This window comes from Taurulus bubalis, assembly GCF_910589615.1.
Source record: "Taurulus bubalis genome assembly, chromosome: 13".
In the NCBI taxonomy this organism is placed as follows: domain Eukaryota; kingdom Metazoa; phylum Chordata; class Actinopteri; order Perciformes; family Cottidae; genus Taurulus; species Taurulus bubalis.
The window spans coordinates 8,561,082-8,584,515 of NC_136601.1; the positions used below are offsets into that span (position 1 = coordinate 8,561,082).

The 23,434-nt window shown below is 39.0% G+C and overlaps 1 protein-coding gene across 1 annotated transcript in view; it reads right to left on the reverse strand.

Moving 5' to 3' along the window:
* The window catches only part of LOC306745489 (ecto-NOX disulfide-thiol exchanger 2-like), a gene marked incomplete at both ends in the record, with an annotated part of 43,402 nt that extends 25,575 nt beyond the window's left edge, over positions 1-17,827 (reverse strand). Inside the window, 3 exons of the mRNA XM_079228289.1 lie at positions 10,565-10,777; positions 14,449-14,682; positions 17,638-17,827. Coding sequence (XP_079084415.1) covers positions 10,565-10,777; positions 14,449-14,682; positions 17,638-17,827 — 637 coding nt within the window. The remainder of the gene's footprint in view (positions 1-10,564; positions 10,778-14,448; positions 14,683-17,637) is intronic.
* Positions 17,828-23,434: the final 5,607 nt, after the last annotated feature.

The following is a 23,434-nucleotide window of genomic DNA, read 5'->3' on the forward strand; positions in this document are numbered from 1 at the left end:
TATTATGCAATGTACATGTATCAGACCTGTGTCATATATTGATACATGTTTATTGACTTAATTACACATGTATAAACACATAGCATTACAAGGCGTCCCATCGAGAAAAATAATTGCTTACTTAACACCATGATAAAAAGACCACATGTTGTAAAGGCCTTTAGTCTCAAAATATATCTCTACATAAATATCTCCAAACATAATTTTCCTCATCTTGATCAGTTTGGGTGTGTTTGCTTTTGATGATATTATTACAGCAACGTTCTCAAATTGACAAGTCGCCTAGACAGGTGCGTAGGATCAAACTCTCTTGACTGTGAAGATACCGTCTGCAGGATTCTTTGGTTCTTTAAAGTTTAATGATATTATATAATAATTTAAAGAGGGGTGAGTTATTAATGCAATGAGAGGAGAAGCAAACATGTTTCACCGTGTTGTGGTTCTATGCTTTGTATCATCTGACATAAAGATTAAATATTCTCCTCACCTACCAGCCTTTGCACACCAATAATTAAAACTTATTATTTGCTTAGCACTTATTATCTCAAAATTGTATTGAAGACATGGTAGAAAATGGTAGTTTTCATGTGAAATTTGTTCTAATAGTCGGGCCCATGAAAGATCCCTAGTTGCTTAAAAAAAATGCTAAGAGCTATATAACTGGCTACTTCTTTGAAATCAAGAGAAAGAAAGAAGACCATGCTTCAGATAATAAACCATACTCTAGGAAGAATAATTGTTATGCTAAGTGTATCATTATCAAATCATTTTCACATTCATTTCTTAATATTGTGTACTGTAACTACATGAGACCATCAATGGAAACATTAGCAGCATCTTCTGGCCCCAAAACAGAGTTTAATATGTTGTAGCAGTCTAAATTTGCAATTCTATGGTGTGAAGAGAGACTCAAATTGGAAATAGAATGTTGTTCCTCAAGTGCAAATTGCATGAAAGCTTGCGTGAGTTTTTGGCACTAGCAGATGGTAGGTTGACTCAAAAGCAAATAAAAAAATAAAAACCAACAAAACTCTTCTCTGTTTATTGTCTTCCCTAAGGCAAAGAAAGACACTTTTAACCCAAGAAGCAACATCCGCTGTGTGACACAAAGCAGTGGGGTTTATAGTAAACCTGCTTCTAATTTGGAGTCATTTGAGAAATAGGACATACTGTAATGTTGGGAGCCATGAAGTCCTCTCAGAGGTAATTGTGCATTTGATTAGTATGGTTTGTCATACAATCAGGCAACAAACAGCCCAAATCGATTGTTGTTTGCTCAAAGGAGAAAATGCAGCTCAGATCAGAAGATAAGATAGGATATATATATATATATATAAAATATTATCCACGACATTGCGCTGCAACTTAACTGCTTCTCTTTTGCACTCTAGACAGATGCAAACTCCATTTCGTTGTCATAGTACTTGTACTATGTGCAATGACAATGAAGTTGAATCTGAATCTGAATCTGAATCCAAGACAAAAATATATTTGACATAGGCCTAAGACTTTGAAGGTTGTTGCTTTTTTCATGTTGGATGCCTAATTATTAACACAACCTGCACGGTAGCAATGGTAGACCAAAGGAAATAAAAATAAATACCGACATACAGTCATTTCCTTTCTTATCATTTCAGTTCGTTTTGTAGCAAAAATGTTTTCATCATGAAAGTAATTTTAAAGAAAGAACTGAATGTTCAGTCATTGTGTAAGTAATCACTCACCTGTAGAACATTACTTTTGTTATTTCTGTACAGACCAGTAGGCATTAATCAAGAATCCTAAATACTTCATAAGATGCCAAGACAAACTTTTTTTAATGTTTTTTTTTTGCTGACTAGCTGCTTTCCTTCCTTCTCTGGAGAGACCATTGCGGTACTTTGGAGCCTATCTTGTTAGACTACAGCAGGAGACAGTGAACTCAGCATTTCATCTGAATATATTACCTCCATCACTCAATGCAATAACAATATAAAAACAACCAGCTTGCTGTATAACTCCATGCATGGTGTCACCATCCCATACTGTATCCTGACTACTATTGATATGTTCAGGGTTAGAACTGCATCAGCTCTGGGCTACGTTATAGTGTATTGATATTACCATTTCCCTCCAAGGCGCCCACGTTTGTGTTATGGCTCTATAGAGAGGCTCTTATATTGGTAACTACATTTACACCTCAGAAAAAATATGTGTGTAAGTGTGTTTGGATTACAGTGGATATTAATAATACATTTATTACCAGATTACTTGGTTACAGTTTCAGTGGTCAATGGAGAATTGTGGACCAGAGCAATCTACTGCTTTGTTTACACAATCACTGGCAGCATATGTTCTGTTTAAGTATTTCGTTATTTAAGATATCAAAATGTGTGTTTTAATACAATCACATGATGTGTACGCCTGGGCTTCAGCTATATTGTAGATATATTCTAGTATGTATGTATATATTAATAGGGTATGGTTATGACAGGTCCAGAATCACTGAAATGGTTAACTTATTGCCTGTAAATCTATTAAAACTTGACAACTGAGAACAATAAGCAAAGTATTTGCACTTTTAAATGAAATGTAGGATAACAAGATGACGCGATGCAGAAGCACCCTAGGTCAGGCACAGAGTCAAAAGAAAAGGGTCCATACAGTACTAGCGCCTAACCCTATGGTGAGATGTGTCTTGGCCTTGGCAGCCGAACACAGAGCCCCCTTTCTTCTACGGCGGTAAAGGGTGGGTGAAAACCTCAGACAAGAGAGGAAGAGGATGCTCTAACTGGGCCCTTTCCTCCTCTCTAGAAGCACTGAGTGATGAAACAATCCCCCTAGTGAGAGCAAAACACCCAGGAGACTCTCCTGTGTTTTGATGGAAGGCATTCAAGCCGAGCAAGCTATTCCGGAAACTAGCAGTGGTTAGGGACACGACAGCCAGTGGTAGTAGCAATACACCTGATTAGGTTTTGCATTTCCCCTGCTAACAGGGACACAAAGATAAGGTCTCGTATTCCCTGACCAGTTAGTAGGAACAGGTGCAAAATGGAAAGTCAGCACTTTATCAAATGGAGGAATGCCTTAGAAGCAATGGCAGGTCCAAGACTATTGGTGGTGCCAATATGTAGAACTCCTCTGATGGATAATACTTGCTTGTTGTGCTTTTGGGGTAGGAAATGCTGTCAGCTAAGCTGTTGAAATCCATCTCAAAATCCATCTCAACCCACCTGTTAAGTAGGTGGTCCGTAACATTTAGTGACCTTTTAAGAGTTATATGCAACACCTGCGCAAAGCTAGTCTCTGCACAGAGGTGCATGACATCGACACAGAGTATGAATGAATACAGTAAATGATACAATAGTATGCAACAGATGTTAAGATGTTCAGATGTTCACTGGATGCAGCGGCGTTCTGGTCACATTTCCGCAGTGGCGGGCCGTCAGGGCCTGCTAAGCCTTCTCTGCTGGCCTAAACAGAATCACAAAGTTAAGTGTGCGCCGAACACCATCCCATCATGCGCGTATTTATGTATACGATACCAGACAGCAGGCCTAGGTAGGAAATGCACGGCCCGCCACTGTATTTCCGTAGTGGAATCACATGTGTTGTTGCTAGTGTATTCAGTAAACTGAGAGAAGAAGTTTTTTTTGCTTAAACTTATCATCATGAAGTTAATTTTGATTGCACAAGAAATGACTACAGAATAAAGATGGCATCAATGTTTAGATTGGTTCTTTATCAACCTGGCTGTCACTATGAGATTCTCTCTGCCACAGAGTATGATCTCCTGGGGAAATGAAGGCTTGGTTTATGGCACAAAGCAAGTCAACCATTGTGCAAGCAAAACAGGAAAAGGATAGCGCTTCTGTTTTCCCCGCTAGCTATCTATACCCATCTCCTGGTAACGGAAATGATAGACGATGGATCAACCAGAGTAATTTGTTTTGTAATATTACCGTGTTGCTGAAAAAGTTTCGGGAAAACATGTGGAAACTCTATTGGGCAAAATAAAAAGCCAAAGAAGGCAAAGGGGGAGAATGATAAAAGTTGTCTGTTTCCACTTCAAGGGACAATGTCGAGAGCTTTTCAATAAAGGTAATTCTCCTCAAGGTGACAGAAGTGATAATGCCTGTAATAATGTGTCCTTGGATGGCAGTCTCTGACAAAAGGAGAGCCCGGTAAATATGGATGTGTCTTTTGTTCACAGGTGTGGGATGTACAACTGCCTCATGGGAGACCAATCTCAGTGTTGACATTTGCATGAATACAAATAAGGGTCTGTATGGATTATTGTGTTGGATGAGCATGGCCTTTAATGAGAAAGAAAGAGAGTGATGTTGACTGACGGAGTATGTATAGAGTGACATACAATGAGAGAGAGGTCAAGAAAGAAAAAGACGTAGGACGTTGCAACACACTTTAATTGTCCCTTTTGAAACCATTACGACGTATGCGGATATCAATACAAGCAAGCTAATCAATATGCATTCAGGATTTCAGGGGACAGAATCTCCATTGTTGTGTTCTGCCAGGAAATTAATCATTCATAGTTTGGTCATGTAACACATGATGAATACATTGAAATACAGATGACAGTGTCACATAAAGACAACAACCTGAATAAATGCAAGATATATAAGGTAATGGGATACACATTTTACATTCGCGAAGATTTGTTATGTTTAACCCAATCCTCTCTCATATGTCTTATTGAATATTATAATAATGAGCATTATATACTTATATTGTACAGTAAAATGAGACTATCTTTGTAGATGCCTTTCCAAACTGAGCCCCTATGGGCTTTTTTAGAGTCTAAGGACAAAGGGTTTTGTATGTTGTACCCTGTTTTGTATGTTGTAAAGCCCATTGAGGCAAATTTTTTGATTTGTGATAATATGCTAAATATATCAAAAGTCCTGACTTCTTATAGACAGAGTCAATCCTCTTGCTTTGGTTATTTGTTTTTTATTGGCCCAAACCGATTAGTAGTGAGCTGATGTATCCGTCCTCCCAACATAATTTTCAGTTGGCTCAGAGGTGGTTTAGCAGTTTACTTTATGTCTCATTTTGATCAAAGAAATAATTCCATTTATATAAAGACTGATTGATCTCCTCAACGGCTTTTTTCTCCGTCAGGCTAATGCACTAGCTGGCTATGTAGGAAGATGACTTAAACCGCTCTGAGTGGCCCCAACACCAGACCCAAATGAATCACTGAATAAATCTGAAACCTGAAGTCAGGTAGTTTTGAACCAGGTTATGTATGCACTGACTTTAAGGAATTAATGATAATTACATTGCAAATTTCCGGCTGTAATTATCTGAAGCAGCCAGTAAACCTTTGCTATTGCTGGAGATTTCAGCAGTAACAGTAGCTGCACTGAAGGTTTAGCTCAAGTCAATGAAACATAAAGTGTGTGTGTGGGCGTGGCTCACTGGGAAGAGCAGGTCCTTTTTATTACAAGGTCGGCAGTTCAATCCCGGCTTTCTACTGTCTGCATGTCAAAGTGTCCTTGACATTGAACCCCAAGTTTTTTTCCCATAGTTTTACAGCAGCCCACTGCCCATAAAAATGGTTTGGTTTAATGCAGTGGTCAGTTTTGTATCCATCCATAGAAGCATGGCAGAAGCATAGAAACTGCCTACATGTAAAGTGTTCTGCATGTGTGTGTGGGTGTGTTTATGTGTGGGTTAAAGCATATTTATGTCATGGTATTTCTCTATAGGTATTTGCACATGTGATACGCCAAGCACCGAGCGGTTACCTGTGATTAAACCGCAGACTAGAGAGTGTCATGGGAATCACTTTAGCGTAGCTTCAATTGCACCTGTTTCTCAAGTATAGCAATAACTCAATCGTAAATTCTGTTGGATGAGTGCTATTCTCCAGGGATGCAACATGGGATCAATTGTTTACTGAGAGCATGTATCTGTGATTGAGAGGGACACGCTCAATGAGCCCAGATGCTTCGTAAACTGTGAACTCACTGGTAAAATCCGGTTTCTGTGACTGGTGGCCAATTTCCCATGTGAAGATACAATTTGCCAACAAATGTTGTCCTTAAAATCTTTTGCACCCCAGCACTCCCAAATTTGGGGGCGCTGGGGCTCTGAGGTTCCCTGTACCCCTTCTTCAAGTAGTCGTATGAACTCCAAATGAGTTCTAATACTTGTGTTAATTTATATAGATTTTTTCAGAATTTTATTTTGAATAAAGGTATATTTTGATCATAACTATAAAAATCTAGCATCATCTGAGCATAATTTGATCAAGATTCCCCAAAAATGCCTTCTCGAGCCGCCCCCGAGTTTTTCCAAAACCATGGTTCAAGGCCTAAACAACAACCTCCAGAGTTGTAAGACCCCTCTTTGTAAAGATAATGACCTACAAACAACAAAACAAAGCATTGGCCTGTTACCAATGAGTTTTAGTCAAAACAACTGTGTCGTTCGGTTAAAAAATGGAAAAGTTTATGCCTAAACATGGTTGGTTTGTTACATGCTGGGATTTAAAATGTGCATACATTTCTGCTGAAGACGTGTGACGCAGTCTAAGAAACCTCCCCCGCCCACGGAAGCCACCACAGTAAAAAAACGGAACAAGGAAGTAGGAAAAAACTGTCCGGCCGCATTCAATGCGTTATTAGACTCCTACAAGCTCGTTAGGGTTACAAAGAGATGTCTTTTATTGAAATCTGACTTTGTAAAGTGTACTTATGAACGATCTAGTAAAACATTACGGCCGCCGCCCTGAAGTGACGTCGAGGCTACAGGGTTTGTGTAATTACATAAACTTAACGGTAAGTTAAATTTTTTTTGTTCGGCTAGAACTCTTTCCACAAGGCTTTAGTGTATTCAGCAATCAGTGTTGGGGGTAACGAGTTACAAAGTAACGAATTACAGTAACGTAATTACTTTTATAGGTAACGAAGTAAAGTAACGCATTACACTCAAAATATTGGTAACTACACTACTTTACTAGACCTCAGTAACGCGCGTTCCTGCGTTACTCAAGCCATTTTTACCAGTCCGAAAAGTTCTCTTTTAGCGGCGTGCGAGTCACACGACACTTCCTGCATGAACAATCTATCACAGGACTCGATCTGAGTGATTTGAGTGACGTAGCTGCTGGTGCGTAGTAGGAGGGAATCGGGGAATGGATGAGATGGAGACGGAGACTGAGAGCCCGGACCCAACTGGGAGGTTCTCTCCAGGTTCCCTAGGATTAAGGATATTGCAAAGCAATACAACACTCCAATACCATCAAGTGCACCTGTCTGTAATGAAGTGGAGCTTCTAATGAGGACAAGACACGTCTGGAATGAACGAAATCACTTTACTGGTGCACTGCAGTATTACAACTGTTAAAGCATTGAGAACGCGCTCTTGCACCAGACATGTATATATTTTCCACACGTAACAGCAACATTAGTTAGCGTCAACAAGCACGTATCATTGTACTTTCTGCCTTCAAAGAAAAAGCACTTCCTGTTTACATGCTCTTCACAATAAGAGTAAATCATGTAATAAAACAAGTTACAACACTGTCAAAAGGCTTTTCAGCCTGGGCAGTATTGTTCTGACCCCAAGGAGGAACAGGCTGTCGGGTAAAAGATTGCAGAGACTTTTACTCATGCGATACAATCGCTATTTTGAAGGGTTAGGGAATAGAGAAAAATGACAAACTTCATAGGATATAGTGCACTTTCTGTTTATTTAGGCAATGATGAAGTGGATTTTCTGTTTATTTAATTGCATTTTCTGTTTCTATTTTTTGGGATTAGTGCATTTCTGTTTCTATTTTATGGGAAAAAGTGCCATTCATTTTTCTATTTTTCTTAAACCACTACAATGATTCCTATAACAAGCTGGTTTTGTTCTTAGGAGTCGGCCCCCATTTGGTTTAGTGGGGTCTCATGTTTCCAAAAGCCTGTTTTTAATGTGTTATGCTGTTTGACCTGAATGTCCCCACCATACACAGCCTCTTGTATCCTGTTGTTTGGATTGTAAAGTGAGGAATATTTCTTTGGTCAGACAGTGTGAACAGGGTTAATGTTCGTTCAAGTTAATGGCTGAGTTTTATATGCCATTTTGTTTTACATGTTAACAATTACAATACACTATGTGGAAAGGCTAAGAGATGCCCTTTATTGAAAATTGAAAATAAAGTGATGAAAGGGCCATGATGTTTGTCCAGGTATCTTTGCGGTTAATTTGGACATTTGGTTAAAAAAATGGAAAGTAAAGTAACTAGTAGAGAAGTTACTTTTCAAATGCAGTAACTAGTAAAGTAATCTAGTTACAATTTTCAGAAGTAACTAGTAACTTGTAACTAGTTACTTTCTCTGAGTAACTACCCCAACACTGTCAGCAATCAACGTTGTGGTTCCGGTGATCCTTTAGGTAACGTCTATTTTCTTTGTCCGATAATGGGCGCCGCGGGGCTTAGGGTGCAACAAACAAAAGCACCAACATTGTTGAATATTGTAGAACGGGTGTTAGGTCGGAGAGGAGGTCAAATCCAACTTTATTAATAATCATAAAGGAACCCTTCATTGGTAAATATAAAACATGTCTTCTCTGAATATACTGTATTTTTTGTGACTCCCATATTCAATGTTTTCAATTCTAAATTGACTGGACTCAAAGTTTGTTACACTCTGGTCAGAGCTTCATGTCTTGAGTTTCCCTTTCAACACAAGCATTGACTGTAGAGGCATACAAGCTGCATTAGTTGAAATCAAAGATCCTTTTATTTTTGTCCCCAAATTGTTCGGCCCGCTCAAATCATTCTTTATTTTTTTTTTAAAGCTTTCTCATTAAATTATTTTGTCATTTTGATTTGTTTATTTTGTGTGTAATGGTGCTACATTCATGCAATAATTGCATCTCCTGTTGAGGCAAATAAATCAGGATGTTTATTGTGCTTAGATGACCTTAAATAAGTAGAAAAGTATTTGTTTGCTTTTTCTTTGCGTTTTTTAAAACACAGCTTGACTTTTGGAAGTGCCTGTCCTCACGGCTCAATCAGATGACTCGACTCCTGCTGATCCACAAATAAAGATGTGAGCTGAACATATCCTACTGGAACTAATGCATGTGAACAGTGCAATATTTCAACCCACAAAATGATCATATTATCACTCATATTAATACTCACCCCATGCCACCTAACATTCTCGAAGAAAAATGTTTTTTTTATATATATATAAATAGTTTGCTGGTAATTGTGCATGAGAGTGGTAGAAGACGATGTGAATAGGAGTTGCATTGCCCTGTGTATGCTGTGCTACATTTGAAGATGTACATATATGTTCTACAAAGGTATACGCAGTGTTGGGGTAGTTACTCAGAAAAAGTAACTAGTTACAAGTTACTAGTTACTTCTGAAAATTGTAACTAGATTACTTTACTAGTTACTGCATTTGAAAAGTAACTTCACTACTAGTTACTTTACTTTCCATTTTTTTAAGCAAATGTCCAAATTAACCGCAAAGATACCTGGACAAACATCATGGCCCTTTCATCACTTTATTTTCAATTTTCAATAAAAGGCATCTCTTAGCCTTTCCACATAGTGTATTGTAATTGTTAACATGTAAAACAAAATGGCATATAAAACTCAGCCATTAACTTGAACGAACATTAACCCTGTTCACACTGTCTGACCAAAGAAATATTCCTCACTTTACAATCCAAACAACAGGATACAAGAGGCTGTGTATGGTGGGGACATTCAGGTCAAACAGCATAACACATTAAAAACAGGCTTTTGGAAACATGATACCCCACTAAACCAAATGGGGGCCGACTCCTAAGAACAAAACCAGCTTGTTATAGGAATCATTGTAGTGGTTTAAGAAAAATAGAAAAATTAATAGCACTTTTTCCCATAAAATAGAAACAGAAATGCACTAATCCCAAAAAATAGAAACAGAAAATGCAATTAAATAAACAGAAAATCCACTTCATCATTGCCTAAATAAACAGAAAGTGCACTATATCCTATGAAGTTTATCATTTTTCTCTATTCCCTAACCCTTCAAAATAGCGATTGTATCGCATGAGTAAAAGTCTCTGGAATCTTTTATCCGACAGCCTGTTCCTCCTTGGGGTTAGAACAATACTGCCCAGGCTGAAAAGCCTTTTGACAGTGTTGTAACTTGTTTTATTACATGATTTACTCTTATTGTGAAGAGCATGTAAACTGCTTTTACTTTGAAGGCAGAAAGTACAATGATACTGAATAATGTCACTCAAATCACTCAAATCGAGTCCTGTGATAGATTGTTCATGCAGGAAGTGTCGTGTGACTCGCGCGCCGCTAAAAGAGAACTTTTCGAATTGGTAAAAATAGCTTGAGTAACGCAGGAAAGCGCGTTACTGAGGTCTAGTAAAGTGTAGTTACCAATATTTTGAGTGTAATGCGTTACTTTACTTCGTTACCTATAATAGTAATATCGTTACTGTAATCCGTTACTTTGTAACTCGTTACCCTCAACACTGGGTATACGGTATTGTACATAAGTAAACTGTATGTACACATAGACTGTGCAGCTGAACAGAGAGGACTCACATTGATCCAGTATGGCGGACATTGCGGCCCTGAACTTCTCTTTGGCCTCTTCCACCTCCTTCTCATGCTGACTCTTCTCGCCCGTCAGCCGGCGGATGTGGCCGTTGGACGACTGGATCATGGAGTAGAAGTTGTTGGCGTTCCTGCGGTTCACTTCACCTCGTTCCAGCCAGGTCAAGAGCACACGCACCGCTTCAGGAAACTTATTGTCATCTGGGGAAGAATAGAGGAGATGAGGAGGAGGGAGCAAGCGTCTGGGTCAATATGAGCATGGTGAAATGAAAAGAAAATTCCCCTCAGTGTATTTGCTGTCATCTGGGCAGAGGTGAAGGAGAGAGGAGTCTACATAAGATTTTTTTTTTTTTTAAAGTCACAGTCATTTGACCAAGTTAGGAGGAAAGTCAAAATTGAAAAGAGGGGAAAGGAGGAGAAATAAATCAATACAACAGAAGTACAATAACAGAACTGCTTCTGCCAACTAAAACTTGTCTGGCCAAAAAGGGATAGAAGTAGAGAGTAATGGTCATCAGGATCAAGGAAAAGCTGCATCTGCAGATTTACTCTGAACAATGTGATGCTCAGAGGGCAGAGGGCAACAAGTTCAACAACAACCCAAATAAGAAAAATATTTCACACGCATGAAAAAAAAAGCAAGGTAGCAAAACAGGAAAACAGGAAAAAATCCTCTCAACTGCTGAAATTCAATTGAAATAAGGTTTGTGCAGTATTTTAAAGTTTCTGCAAGCTGTCTGAGCAACATCTATTGCAGATGCATGCTGGGTCGTCTCCAGGTTGCACACACGAGTGTCTGGGAAGAAAGAATTAGGACATGATGATGAGATTAAAATAACTTCAAGAACTTGCTGTCGTCTCGGGATGAAAGGAAAAGAACGGATTCAATATGACTGAGGACAAAACATTATCATATCTATACACTGCACATAAAGCAGGAGGTTAAATGAGAAGAACAGTGGTGAGGTTAAATCAATCAGCTCCAGTCTGTCCTATAAATATCTTTGGTCCATCTTTGACAGCACTCGCCGAATGACTTCAGAAGAGGTGAGCACGGCGTTGTACAGTATAGCTGCTGTTCACAAAGCTCAGCTTGTTTAGCACGACTCCTGCTTTGTCTGGTGAATAATCAGATGATGCCAGGAGACTTTATTGATTTCTGTTGTTGTCAATCCGCTGTTGTTGTCCGGCCCTCTGCTGCCTCGCTGGGCTGCTTACAAGTCAGAGAAGAACGGGAGGGAATCCACTCCCACACGTAGATGTCAGTATACATCACACTGCCAAACCATAAACATTACCAAGCGTCTTTACAGATTGAGTAGCGGGGGAGGTTTATATATGTTTAGGGGAGACACTGCAGGTGAAAAGGTAAAAAAGAAGATCGCCATAAAACTTCCACAGCTGATTATTTACATTAAGGCAGTCATTTTGTATATCAAACGTTTTTTTAAATGTTTAAATGCTAATGCGGCCTTCTCTTAATAAATATGTGTTAATTTGCATACATTTCTAGAAAATAAATATTAACATTGGATGAAGCCTGGTTCAAAATGATTGTGTCATTTTGATGACATACTAGAGTCAAAGGTTTTTACGAGTGGAATTTGGGATATCTCTTTTTATCACTCCATGAATCTGAAAATGCTGTCAACAGACATAAAAAAGAAAGGTTCTATAAATCAGGCTATGAATGATATATTAACAAACCAGTATGTATGGAATGGAGAGTTTGGTGTATGTGAGCGCTACTGAGGTGGAGATTTCTGGCTCGAAAATTAATTTTGAGAAACGGTCTTTGAAAATATATGTAAAATTCCGTTCATTACACAAGGGTGTAAACATTTGTCATATATGTTTTCTTTCCACTACTCTGAAAAAGACATGTTTTGAAAGCAAAATACCTCAAACTGACCAGTGCATGAAAAACAATGTTTTTGCCTGGGGTGTCACGCCTCAAGCTAGGTTCACTTACTCTCTCACTCACGCACACACACACACACACACACACACACACACACACACACACACACACACACACACACACACACACACAGCTTGTGTGAATGATGAAATAACTCAGCAACAGATATTGAATCAAGGTGTTACCTCATAAATCCCTGAGGTGGTCCTGTTTGTTTATAGGTAAACTCTGGTCTCATAATACATGGCTCCCTGCAGCGGCATTATTAATAGACAATCTGGAGGAATATTAGCGGTATTCAATCACTGGCAACAGCCAGAGGCCAGATAGACTTAGGTTTTAGTTTAATGGGTCTTCAGCTGAGGTTTTACCTGAGCATAAATACACAACTTTCCATATAAGAATGGCTTACCTTGGTATATTAGAAATAAATACCCCATTAGAAAGCTTTTCGCCTCTTTGTTCCTCTGCCTTTTTCTTTTTATCCTCAAGTCAGAGCTATTCTGACAGGAACAGATGTGATAGTGACTTCAAACTTGCAGAAAATTATCCAGAACATAACAATTTTTCCAGACATTGAGTAAACAAAGCTGTAAGAAACAGACTGAAACGTCCTAGTAAATGGTGCTGCAATTCAGTAACAATATAATTGTCCTGTGAGATCATCCACTGCCTTGTCTCAATTAATTTTGTTCTGCCATGCATTTACTTCTGTATTTAAACAGATTTGAAAATATATTGTGAATTCAACCATCAAATAGCAGTTGGGCCAATCACAAGAAACTGAAAAAAAAAAAAGAACACTACGGTACCCATCTAGTGGATGTCTTGAGCTATTTTAGGGCAAGTGCCTTCCTGGCTTTAAGGTTACAGGGACAAGGGAGGTCAAAGTCATGAATGTCGCTGGGGATCAACAAAGAATCTCTTGCCACCAATGTTTAATTACATTAAGAATTTAAAATGCTTAACAACATATTCTCACATCCCAGAGGCGTCTTCAGCCCGCCTTCCCCTTATATGTGCTCTGAACACTGATGGGAACTGTACTCAACCACGCAGGGCATTTAAATATTTTAAATTACAGTACAACTCCTTGCAATCAAGGAATATGATTAACAACTATCAAGTCACTTTAAATTCTCTGTAGGAAGCAGAAGTATAAGACACTCAAATGAGAAAAAGTCTGCAGACACTGAAATGTCAAGAGTGTTTAAATTACTGTCACTGGTGGCTCTAAATAAATTTAAAATCAGCTTAAATATATTTCCCCTCGTGGGAGTCCATATTTGAATGCTCTGCACCATTTTACATTTTGAACCTGTAAATATTTGAGTTATTTCAATTATAGCTGAAAGGATTAGATGATTATACAAATTGTCAAGCAGCACTTTAGCAAAGCAGCAGCCATACCTCAGTCAACACAATGTGCGTTCAAAGCTCAGTATTGCGTGAAGGTCATCAGTGCTACATGAGCCCAATACACCACCACTGTAGTTATGTGTGTCAAAAGAAGAACATAGAGCGATGTTTTTCAGACAGCCGGATTGTTTAAAACAACAACAATCAGTGTCAGAGTACAGGTGGCTTTGTGACGCTGTTCTAAAGAAGAGCAGCACTATGAGCTCAATACTACAATCAGGTATACTGTTCATCGTACTCATCTTAACTGAGTGTGTTAGCATGCTAACATTTACTGAGTAGGACAAAACACAAAGTGCAGCTGAAGCTGATATTCAGTCTTTGCAAGAATTGGTGTGTTGGACAAATTAAAATATTGACCTGATGGTGGCACTAAATCAAGAATTCAAAGGGATCAAAGTTACCACAATTCATCCCGAGGGCGACATGGTTTTATGTACCAAACTTCATGGCCATCTATTGGGGAGTTGAGCTATTTCAGTCAGGACTGAAGCGGTGTATCAACTGGCTGACATCATGTTTGTCTACCAACCTTTGATCTTGTCTCCCAGCTGGCTGCACTCGTGCTCTGAGTAGTGGACGATGGGAGGAGGGGAGGGCGGCCGGAGGCGATCCTCCTCTATCATTCGCCGGTGCCTCTCCTCTCTGGCCATCATGCGCTGGTGACACTCCCACTCGTAGAGGTCGTCTCTGGCCTGGGCAAAGTCCACGTGGAGACGGCCGGTGTCTTTCTTGTCTGTGCTGGAGCCCAAACGAATGTGGTAACCTATGGGAGAAGAGGAGAGGTTAAAAAAAGAATTACTGCCTTCATTTGATCCTCTTGGACATGGGAAATTGTCATAATCAGCAGATGAATTCTTGGGTTATGGCCAAAAGTGGTCAAAGGGACATGTGACCAATGAAAACGAATCCGTTCAACCTGGAGACAAGTTGATGTTTGTGCCAAATTTTAAGAAATTCATTAAAGGCGTTCCTGAGATTGTGTTCACGAGAATGAGAGAATAAAAAAGGTGAGGTCTGTGGGAAAAGATGGACGTTGAGAAAAACATAAATTTCTCTCAACACCTAATGCAGTTCAGATGTACAGTAAATAGACAGCGATAAGCACAGACAGGATACAAGCACAAAGAGCACAAATAGGCAGAGATACACAGTTAAGTTAAATTGATCAACTTGTCCTCATATTCCTTCAGATAAAAGGGAACAACCGGATCACATCCTCTTTGTTCTCCCCATGTGTCCCGTTATTGTGGCTCCTCTCCAGGTATAGAGACCGATACGTAGACAAAAGCTGAGCAAGTCACTTGAGCTTTTTATCCTGCATGTACACGAGTGTGAGCCACTAATTACAGTGGTAGCCTTGGGTCACCTCACTGCCTCCCACCTGACACTCAAAGCTCATTCAACTGCGCCTGTGTAGGTGTGAAGTGCAGTCACATTTGTTTTGGTAATTGATTGGTCTGAATGATCTGGGAGAAATAAATGGGTGTTAACAATACAGTGTAAACTCAGAAACTAGGAAACAAGCTCAGAAAGCCCAGGGCCTTTCCTCCAAAAACCCATCAACATACACACTCTCATCGCCTGAAAACAAAGATAAAGTTGGATGTCGGTGTGAGCGGAAGAAAGAGTTTTTGGGTTGTGTCTGGAGTCTGCTCTCCCTGCTCAAGGCTCTCGGTTTGCTTCAATATTTCATAAGGGGAGACCTCAGTGTGCCGAGGCTGCTGTCGTAGTGTGTGTGTATGTCCGAGAGTGTTTTGGGAGAAGAGGCCAGAGTGTTACGGAAAAGAGTATTTATGAGAAAGCTACACAGGTCTGTCATCTGGCTAATATATGGACATATAGCTCCAGTCTTACTGTAGGGAAGAGGTAGATGAAATCACACACAACCAAGCACACACGCATGCATGCGCATGCACACGCACGCGTACACACACACACACACACACACACACATACATTAAATAATGCAGAGGGAATTATTGCAGTGGCTGGTCTTTCAAATGAGCTTTGTGAGGAGGGAATATACGGCCAGCAGAGAAAGATTTAAGGCATTTGTGCTGCTGGATAGAGATAAAATAATAGTAAAAAAAGTCATAATCGGGTTTCATATGACAAACAATAGAGGCCGCTTCCTCTCAAGGAGCAGTTAAAGCGGCGCCCCATCGGCAGAAAGATTTTAAATGTGAGCAGCCGGTGGGGTGAGGCCCTGAAACGAATTGATGAAAGTCGGTAAAAACTGTGAGTCAAGCTGCATAAACCTCAGTCAATAACTGGAGAAACTGTCGAACATAAACTGATATCTTAAATATAACTTGACATTGACATTATGAAAATGATGTGATTCTAACCGCATGAGGATGCATTCATGCAAGTTTCAACTTGAGTGAGAAATATTTAGCTTATCCTAAGCATTCATAACTCTTAATTATTGAACATAAAAACACAGGTGGAAAAAGAAAACGCCCATAAAGAACAACAACGGAAAGGCCTGGTGAGTACTGAGTCTACGTACACTCACAAATGCCTCCTGCAAGTTTCTGATGGAGATTGTTTAGTTGTCACAAGCCATCTCCTATATGAGCCTTCTGCTCGTTGCAAAACGCTGCTCTCCATCACAGAAAATGATGGGATGTTAACAAAGTGATTACAAGGCAGTAGTTCCCTATTCTGTAATGAGACAAGGTGAATTACAGGATAACTGGATTTAACTCTGGCTCTATAAATACTTTTAGAGCACCATCGCTCTGTGACACAAAGCTAATGGAAGAAAGTTAACACATTTACTGTGGGGAATGTAATTAAAGGATCAAATGGCCTGATAACATATGTTTGTAACTCTACTTCAACTGTACATCTGTTCACAGACCTGTATTAATCCCTTACTATGGACAAACTTTCAAATTTGCGATAAAGGGTCCACAAGGAATGTTGACCTGTAAATTCTGCTAACTTACTCCATTTACACAATGGAGGACGAAAAATCCACCAGGACCATAAAACATATGAGGCAACACTGATCAAAAGAGAAAGACAAAACTACAGTTGTATATATTCAAAGTTATTCCAGTAAACCACAGAACAACTAAGATTACATACAATTTGAGATGCACGAATGATAAATATGCAAATAAAATGATTGTGACTGATATGATAGCAGGAGTCAATTAGTTTAGTCTTATTCTGGCTTCCATGCCTGCCCAACTGTTTCAACTACTGTTGTTTGCTTCCAAACAATTTGTATGGAGTCCATCTATCTGTCCATCCATCCCCTAATCTATTTATCCATCTGTCAAACAATCCCGTGTGTATGTGTGAGGCGTGAGAATTGTGGCGCTGAATGATGGATATCAGCCCTTTCATTTCCATCAGAGTAAAGGTTAACAGCTCATCATTCTTCCTCCACCTGAGGTGAAGGAGTGCCGGGGCACTGATAGCAGTGGACTGACAATACAAGTGGTCTTTACAGATTCAATATTGTCCATGCGGGTAAGAAAGAAAACTCTTCTCCTCTGACCTTTGAGCCCAATGTAAACCAATACATACCTAAAAATAAGGTTGGAGGTTTGTTGGGGTTTCCATTGCACAGCAGTAAGGATTTGGCATTAAAAACAACGAGCTACGCGTGTGACAGATAGCTAAACAGACATCAACGTTCTGACTGTAATAAAAGAAACAATCAAAAGAGTTTACACTGATTTCTACTGTGAATATATTTTACCAGAGAGGAAGAGAGCCTTGTCCACATTGAACTCCTCAGCAAATCGGATGTGGCAGAAGTTTTTCTGGCTCTTTCTGATGGCAGCAATTTCTCCACACTGTCCAAAGACCTCCATGATGAGCTGCTCTGTGGCGTTCTCGGGAAGACCGCCCACAAATACCGTCTTACACCCTGGAGGGCGTTCCCTCATAGCCGGAGGCGAAAGGTCTGTCAAACATGGAAAAGAGAAGAAAAGAGACCTAATTATTTCAATTGAAGGTACAACAGATATCAGAATACATCAGAATATTTCAGGGGGATTTTGAGTGAAGCCATATGGATTCAGTCTGCTTTCCAATTTCAGTTCAGCTCATTGGGGTGGGTTTGTTTTGCATTGCTTCCAATAATAATTTGTCCTTTCACCTGTATCTTACATGAGGTTGACCATCTGCCCTCAAAGATCTTCTATATCTTTTAATGCTTTTGTGCTTTCAATTTCACTTTCTATAAATGTAACCATCCAATTATGAACAAAAACATTCTCCAGCTCTTCTAACTTCCAAAACTTCCACTGTTCGTACATGACTTAATCCATCTGCTTTCTGTTCTCACACTGTTTAATAAGCTAGCTTTGTTTGCCCTTTCTAGTTAAATATAAATTCTGAAATAGTTAATTGGAGTAGAAAAAAAAGCCTTGTGGAAAAAAAAGTTTTAGTATTTGGTTGAAACAGTAGAAGTAATCACGACTATGTCACTTCTTCCCCTCAGACAATCGAGAACACCTGTATACATTATATATAATAACACTGTAAAATGGCCATCAAATGCATCAAACCGAGGTAAAAAAAAATGACTCCACCTTGATCTTAAGTCAACAGAAGCACCTTAAAGATCTTACATGGACAGGTAGCCTAAAAAGGGAAAGTAAAACTGGCCTAATATGGTCACATGTTCTAGTTTAGTTAATTCCTGCTGGAGCATTCTGAACCAAGACTTTTAGTACCAGCATGCAACAGAACTGACAACTAAAGAATAATATAACCAAGTCGGAATGAAGCATTAGGATCTCTTCATCAGCCATGGACGGAAAAAAACTGAAATTACGTGACATCCAGTCTAGCAGGCCTCAAATGTACTAATTTGGGACACTATGTATACACCTAAAGGGCTCTCTAATCAAATCTAATCACCTGCAAAATTCCTAAGTCTCTAATGTCAAACTTGATGTAAACATGCGACCAATTATCCCAAAAAACAGATCCTGCTCACTATAACAACAAGCCAGCCAGTGGTTCAGGGCAGTAAACCTACCTTACAGGGTAATGATGAGATGTACAGTCGAGGAAAGATTTCTCTATGACTATACCATGATGGGAATATAATGATAAGGGCTGACATGGAACAATATGCTTGAATCATTTTTATATTACTAAGATAATCACGTCACGCCATCACAGCATGAAAATCGAATCCTTCGGTCCGGAGAGAGGCTGATCCCTTTGTGTCAATCGTTTGAAGCATGAAGGATATTACTGACTGAACAAAGATAAATGTTGACTGATCTAATCTCAGAAAGAGCAGGCTTTCCATGGAAGATATGAGTGACTGGTTTGGTCTACACAAGGCCAACTAAGAAATTGATTGATCCGGGCTTGAATGTGAGCACTGTTATCTAACCTATAAAAAAGTTTGTAGAAAGCACAACTCAAGTTTAGGGTTATTATGGTTGCTGTCCTTAGTTTGACCTCATTGATATCAATGTGATGTACAGATTATTAGAACAAACTTGCTGTATAACACAACACACTTCAACAGCAGCACAAACTGCAACCTCAGAAATTACCATCAAGTTTAGTCAACGTCTTTACCAAACAATTTTAGTAAAAATGAATATTATAACAATCCTGAAGACATAATTTATAGCAGGGTTGTTGTATTAGACTGTGTTAGTTTTAGCTATGTGTACCTAATAAACCAGTGCATTTCCCAGTAAGAAATTACAGATTAAACTAAAACAAGTGAAAAAAATCAACCCAGTCGGCAAAAAGGAATTGTACATTTCTGCAAATCGATGCACTGAATGTTGAAGTTATAAAACAAAAATATGTTTCATATTAAACTCGTATCCCGGTTGCAACACAATGCGAAACTATTGGTTAGATTTAGGCAACAAAACTACTTGGTTCAGGTTAAAAAATACATTATGCTTTGTGTTAAAATACAATGTAACAACCTTAATGTAACAACCATAACAATGCAACTACAGTAAATAACAACCTCCCGTAGCAAACTTTTTCATGTAATGTTACGCCAACTATTGGTTTCAAACGGGGCACGAACAGTGGTCTCCTGTCCAGTGTGCATTCTCACGTTTATGTGGACTTTCTGGCTCGTTATATTATTCTGTTGCACCACATATTTTTAAATATGATTTGCTATGACCGAATGCAAAAACATGCACATACTTGCATGTATGTTCCCCTGGTTTGCAGAAATGTACAATGCACACAAAGCTGGGTTTTGAAAATATACAAAATATTAAAATGCATTTTGATAAAGTTTTAGAATAAGGCTTAAACAGCAACTATAGTCTGGTGAAATGAGCTGCAGCTGTTAAAGCAATTAAAAATATTATTTTTGTGAATGTTCAAATAAATTGTGCCCCTATGTTGTAGACAAAAAACAACAACAACAAAAACCTGAAAATAATAATAAAATTATAGTGACATTTGCTGACTGACATGCAGAACAATACCTCAAGCAGAGCTGAAAAATATGACTCATTCATGTGCACTTTGAGCTGCTGAAACCACTTTCCTATAGCTATAAAGCTGTGGCCTAAATCATACCTCTATCAATCACCTCCTAAATTAGAAAAAATACAGTGCACTTTTCATTCAGTATTCAAAAGGTTGGACATGGAATTTTAAATAATGGGCCCAAGAGGAGCCGTTATTCAGTCCTGTAGCTTTAGTGCTGGAGAGCCAGTAGCAAAGTTATAGTAAAACACATCAAAGGTACTTTATGGCTGTGCCCTCCTCATTGCACAGCTTGCTCTGGCACATGGCCCAACTGCCTTCGTCCCCTGACCTTGCAGATGATGATGGCATTAAAACTGGAACATGCCCATACTTACGGCTGCTCTCTCTCACTCGCAGTCAAAGCCAAAAAAACACATTCAGACACACCAACGCACACGCTGACACTAGGACGGCACCAAGGTGATAGTTTCCCTGCCTATACTTTGCAGTCAGCTAAAACATGCAGCGCTTCATTGCACGATTCAGCATTAAATTGCAATTTCTGCCCGATTTCTGCTGATGAGCGAGGGGGACAATATAAAAGGACAACAAGGCAACAATCTGACATTTAGCTGACTTCATAAAAACCTGCCTTAAATAAAAAAAAAAAATTCCAGACACACTAGAGATGTAACTGCATTATCAAATGTCTGGCTTTGAAAGGAGGATAAAATCCATACTTGGGACTTTTTAGAAATGTAGACACGTAGACAGGAGTCTTCTGAAGGTCATCTTTGGTATTTAACTTGAGGGTAATTACAGACAGACAAGCCTGACATCGATGAAAAAGTGTTGGAAAAAGAAGAGCCGGAGGAACTGATGACCATTAAAGACACTCGCAAAGAAATTCCCTAAAGCAACGAATGAAATGTAGGTCTTCAGCATTAAAGGGCCAGAGACATAAATGGGTTTGTGTCTGTGTGCATGGAAGTCATGAAAAAGAAAATAGAGACAAAGTTTAATCAAATATGAAATGTGTCAGTGTTAAGAGAAGATGGCAAAGTACAAACCCTGTGTGGAACAAAAACCAAGGCTACTGGAGAGTGTGCCATCTACAAAATACATTTGTTAACATTACTGGAATTAAAATCTGCTAAACCCACCTATTTGTAGGCTTCTGCTCGAAAATTCAAACTAAAAAAGGTATGTCTCTGCAACCACTAGGGCTAATTGAATAATGTTTGTGTTATAATAAAAGAATATGATGTGAGTTGTGTGTTCAGATGTGTAAATATCAGTCTATATGTTACTGGTTATGAGTAAATGAAGATGACACACAATACAGTTGGAATAGCAATATCTGCTATGCGACTCCACGGTTTTCAACGGGTTAAAGGAATGGGTACTCTACTTCCTAGACTCTCATTGGTCCCAGAAAATGTTTAATCAGTGCAAACCAAGGCCAAATTACAGACAGCAAAAAAACGCACAAAAAAATGCTTTATTTAGCTAAGTTTGTGGTTGTCTTTGGATTTCCATGAGCCCTTGAATGCACATTTTTACAAGGAAAGATATTTGAATAAGGCTGCAAAGGGATCTTGTTGTTTACACACAAGAGGTAAAAAAAAATAAGTCTGAGATATTGCTTGGTGAAAGTGAATTAACAGTAAGACCTGAGGCATTCATAATGGGAAATGTCCCCTGTAGATTATTTTGACCATATTGCTGCTTGAGATGCACAGATCCTTACAAATACTATACATCTCTAAAGTAAAAAGATTTGGATCAATGTACGTAGAAGTAGAACTATATATGTGCAGACATCCTAAAGCACGCCATCTCTTTGAACATGGACACAAAACTGAGGATCTAAAATGTATTGGAACTGAAAATGTGTGGCATGGCGTGTCCTGTCTCTTCCTGTCTCCTAAGTTATGTCTTCACCATCTTATCAGTTATCATTATATCCTGTTTAATTTTGTATCACTTAAGTCTCCTCTCGTTTTACGGTCACTTCACTTCCTGTCTCTGTGTGTTTTCCCGCCACTGTGATTATCTGCCCCGCCCCTGATTGATCCCACCTGTGTCTCTGTGCCAGTTCGTCGTCCTCCTCTGTGTCAAGTGGTCCAGCGAGTTCCTCGTGTTGTGTTATATCGTTTTTGTGATCTCTGCCTGTTTTTCCTAGACTACATTTCTACCTGTTCTGGCTGCCTACCTGTGTACTGCTGATAAGTAAAGACTGTTTTACCGACATCTTATCCTGAGTCCTCGTCGTGCCATTGAGTGCTGTTTTTTTTTTAGTCCTGTGGTTCACCGGTCGTAACGAATCTTGAACAATTGCTTTTACAATGGAGGTTTTATTGGAGTCATCTAAAACCCCGCTATCCTTCATGTATCAGGACAAAAGCTTGATCCACTTTATAACTTAATAACTTATAACTAGATATAACCTATTCATGCCAGCCCTGGGACAAATGTATCTTTTGGAAGCTATGATCCACTTTATAACTTAATAACTTATAACTAGATATAACCTATTCATGCCAGCCCTGGGACAAATGTATCTTTTGGAAGCTATAATGATCCCTCTTTTGTAAGGCTTTTTGCCATATGTTTAATGTATGATTGCTATTTAAAATACTGACTGAAATGTTTAGAATTTCAACAGACAGCAATGACTTTGAGCTTCTGTGTGGTCAACAGGTGAACCAATAACAGTGGTTGTTGATTGCATTCACCTGCTGACTTACCTGGTTAACTTTGGTATTTTTCAACCTGGACCCTATTTTCTCATGTTTTGTGCCTAGCGACTAATGGGGACAACACTTTGGAAATTGGTCCGGTATTGACGGAGAACGCTTCAGATAACAGCCGTTAAACGGGCTGCAACGTAATCATACTTAACGGGCCACTCTGCACCGTCAATGTATGTGCACTAAAAGTGCTTGTTTTTACCAATGACAGGCTCAGATTGTTATTTTAAGTGTCTGACAACATTATGGAAAGAATAGAGAAATAAAAATGTTTTCTTTACCTTTCGCTTGATCCTTGGTCCGTTAATGTGTCTAACAAAGTTT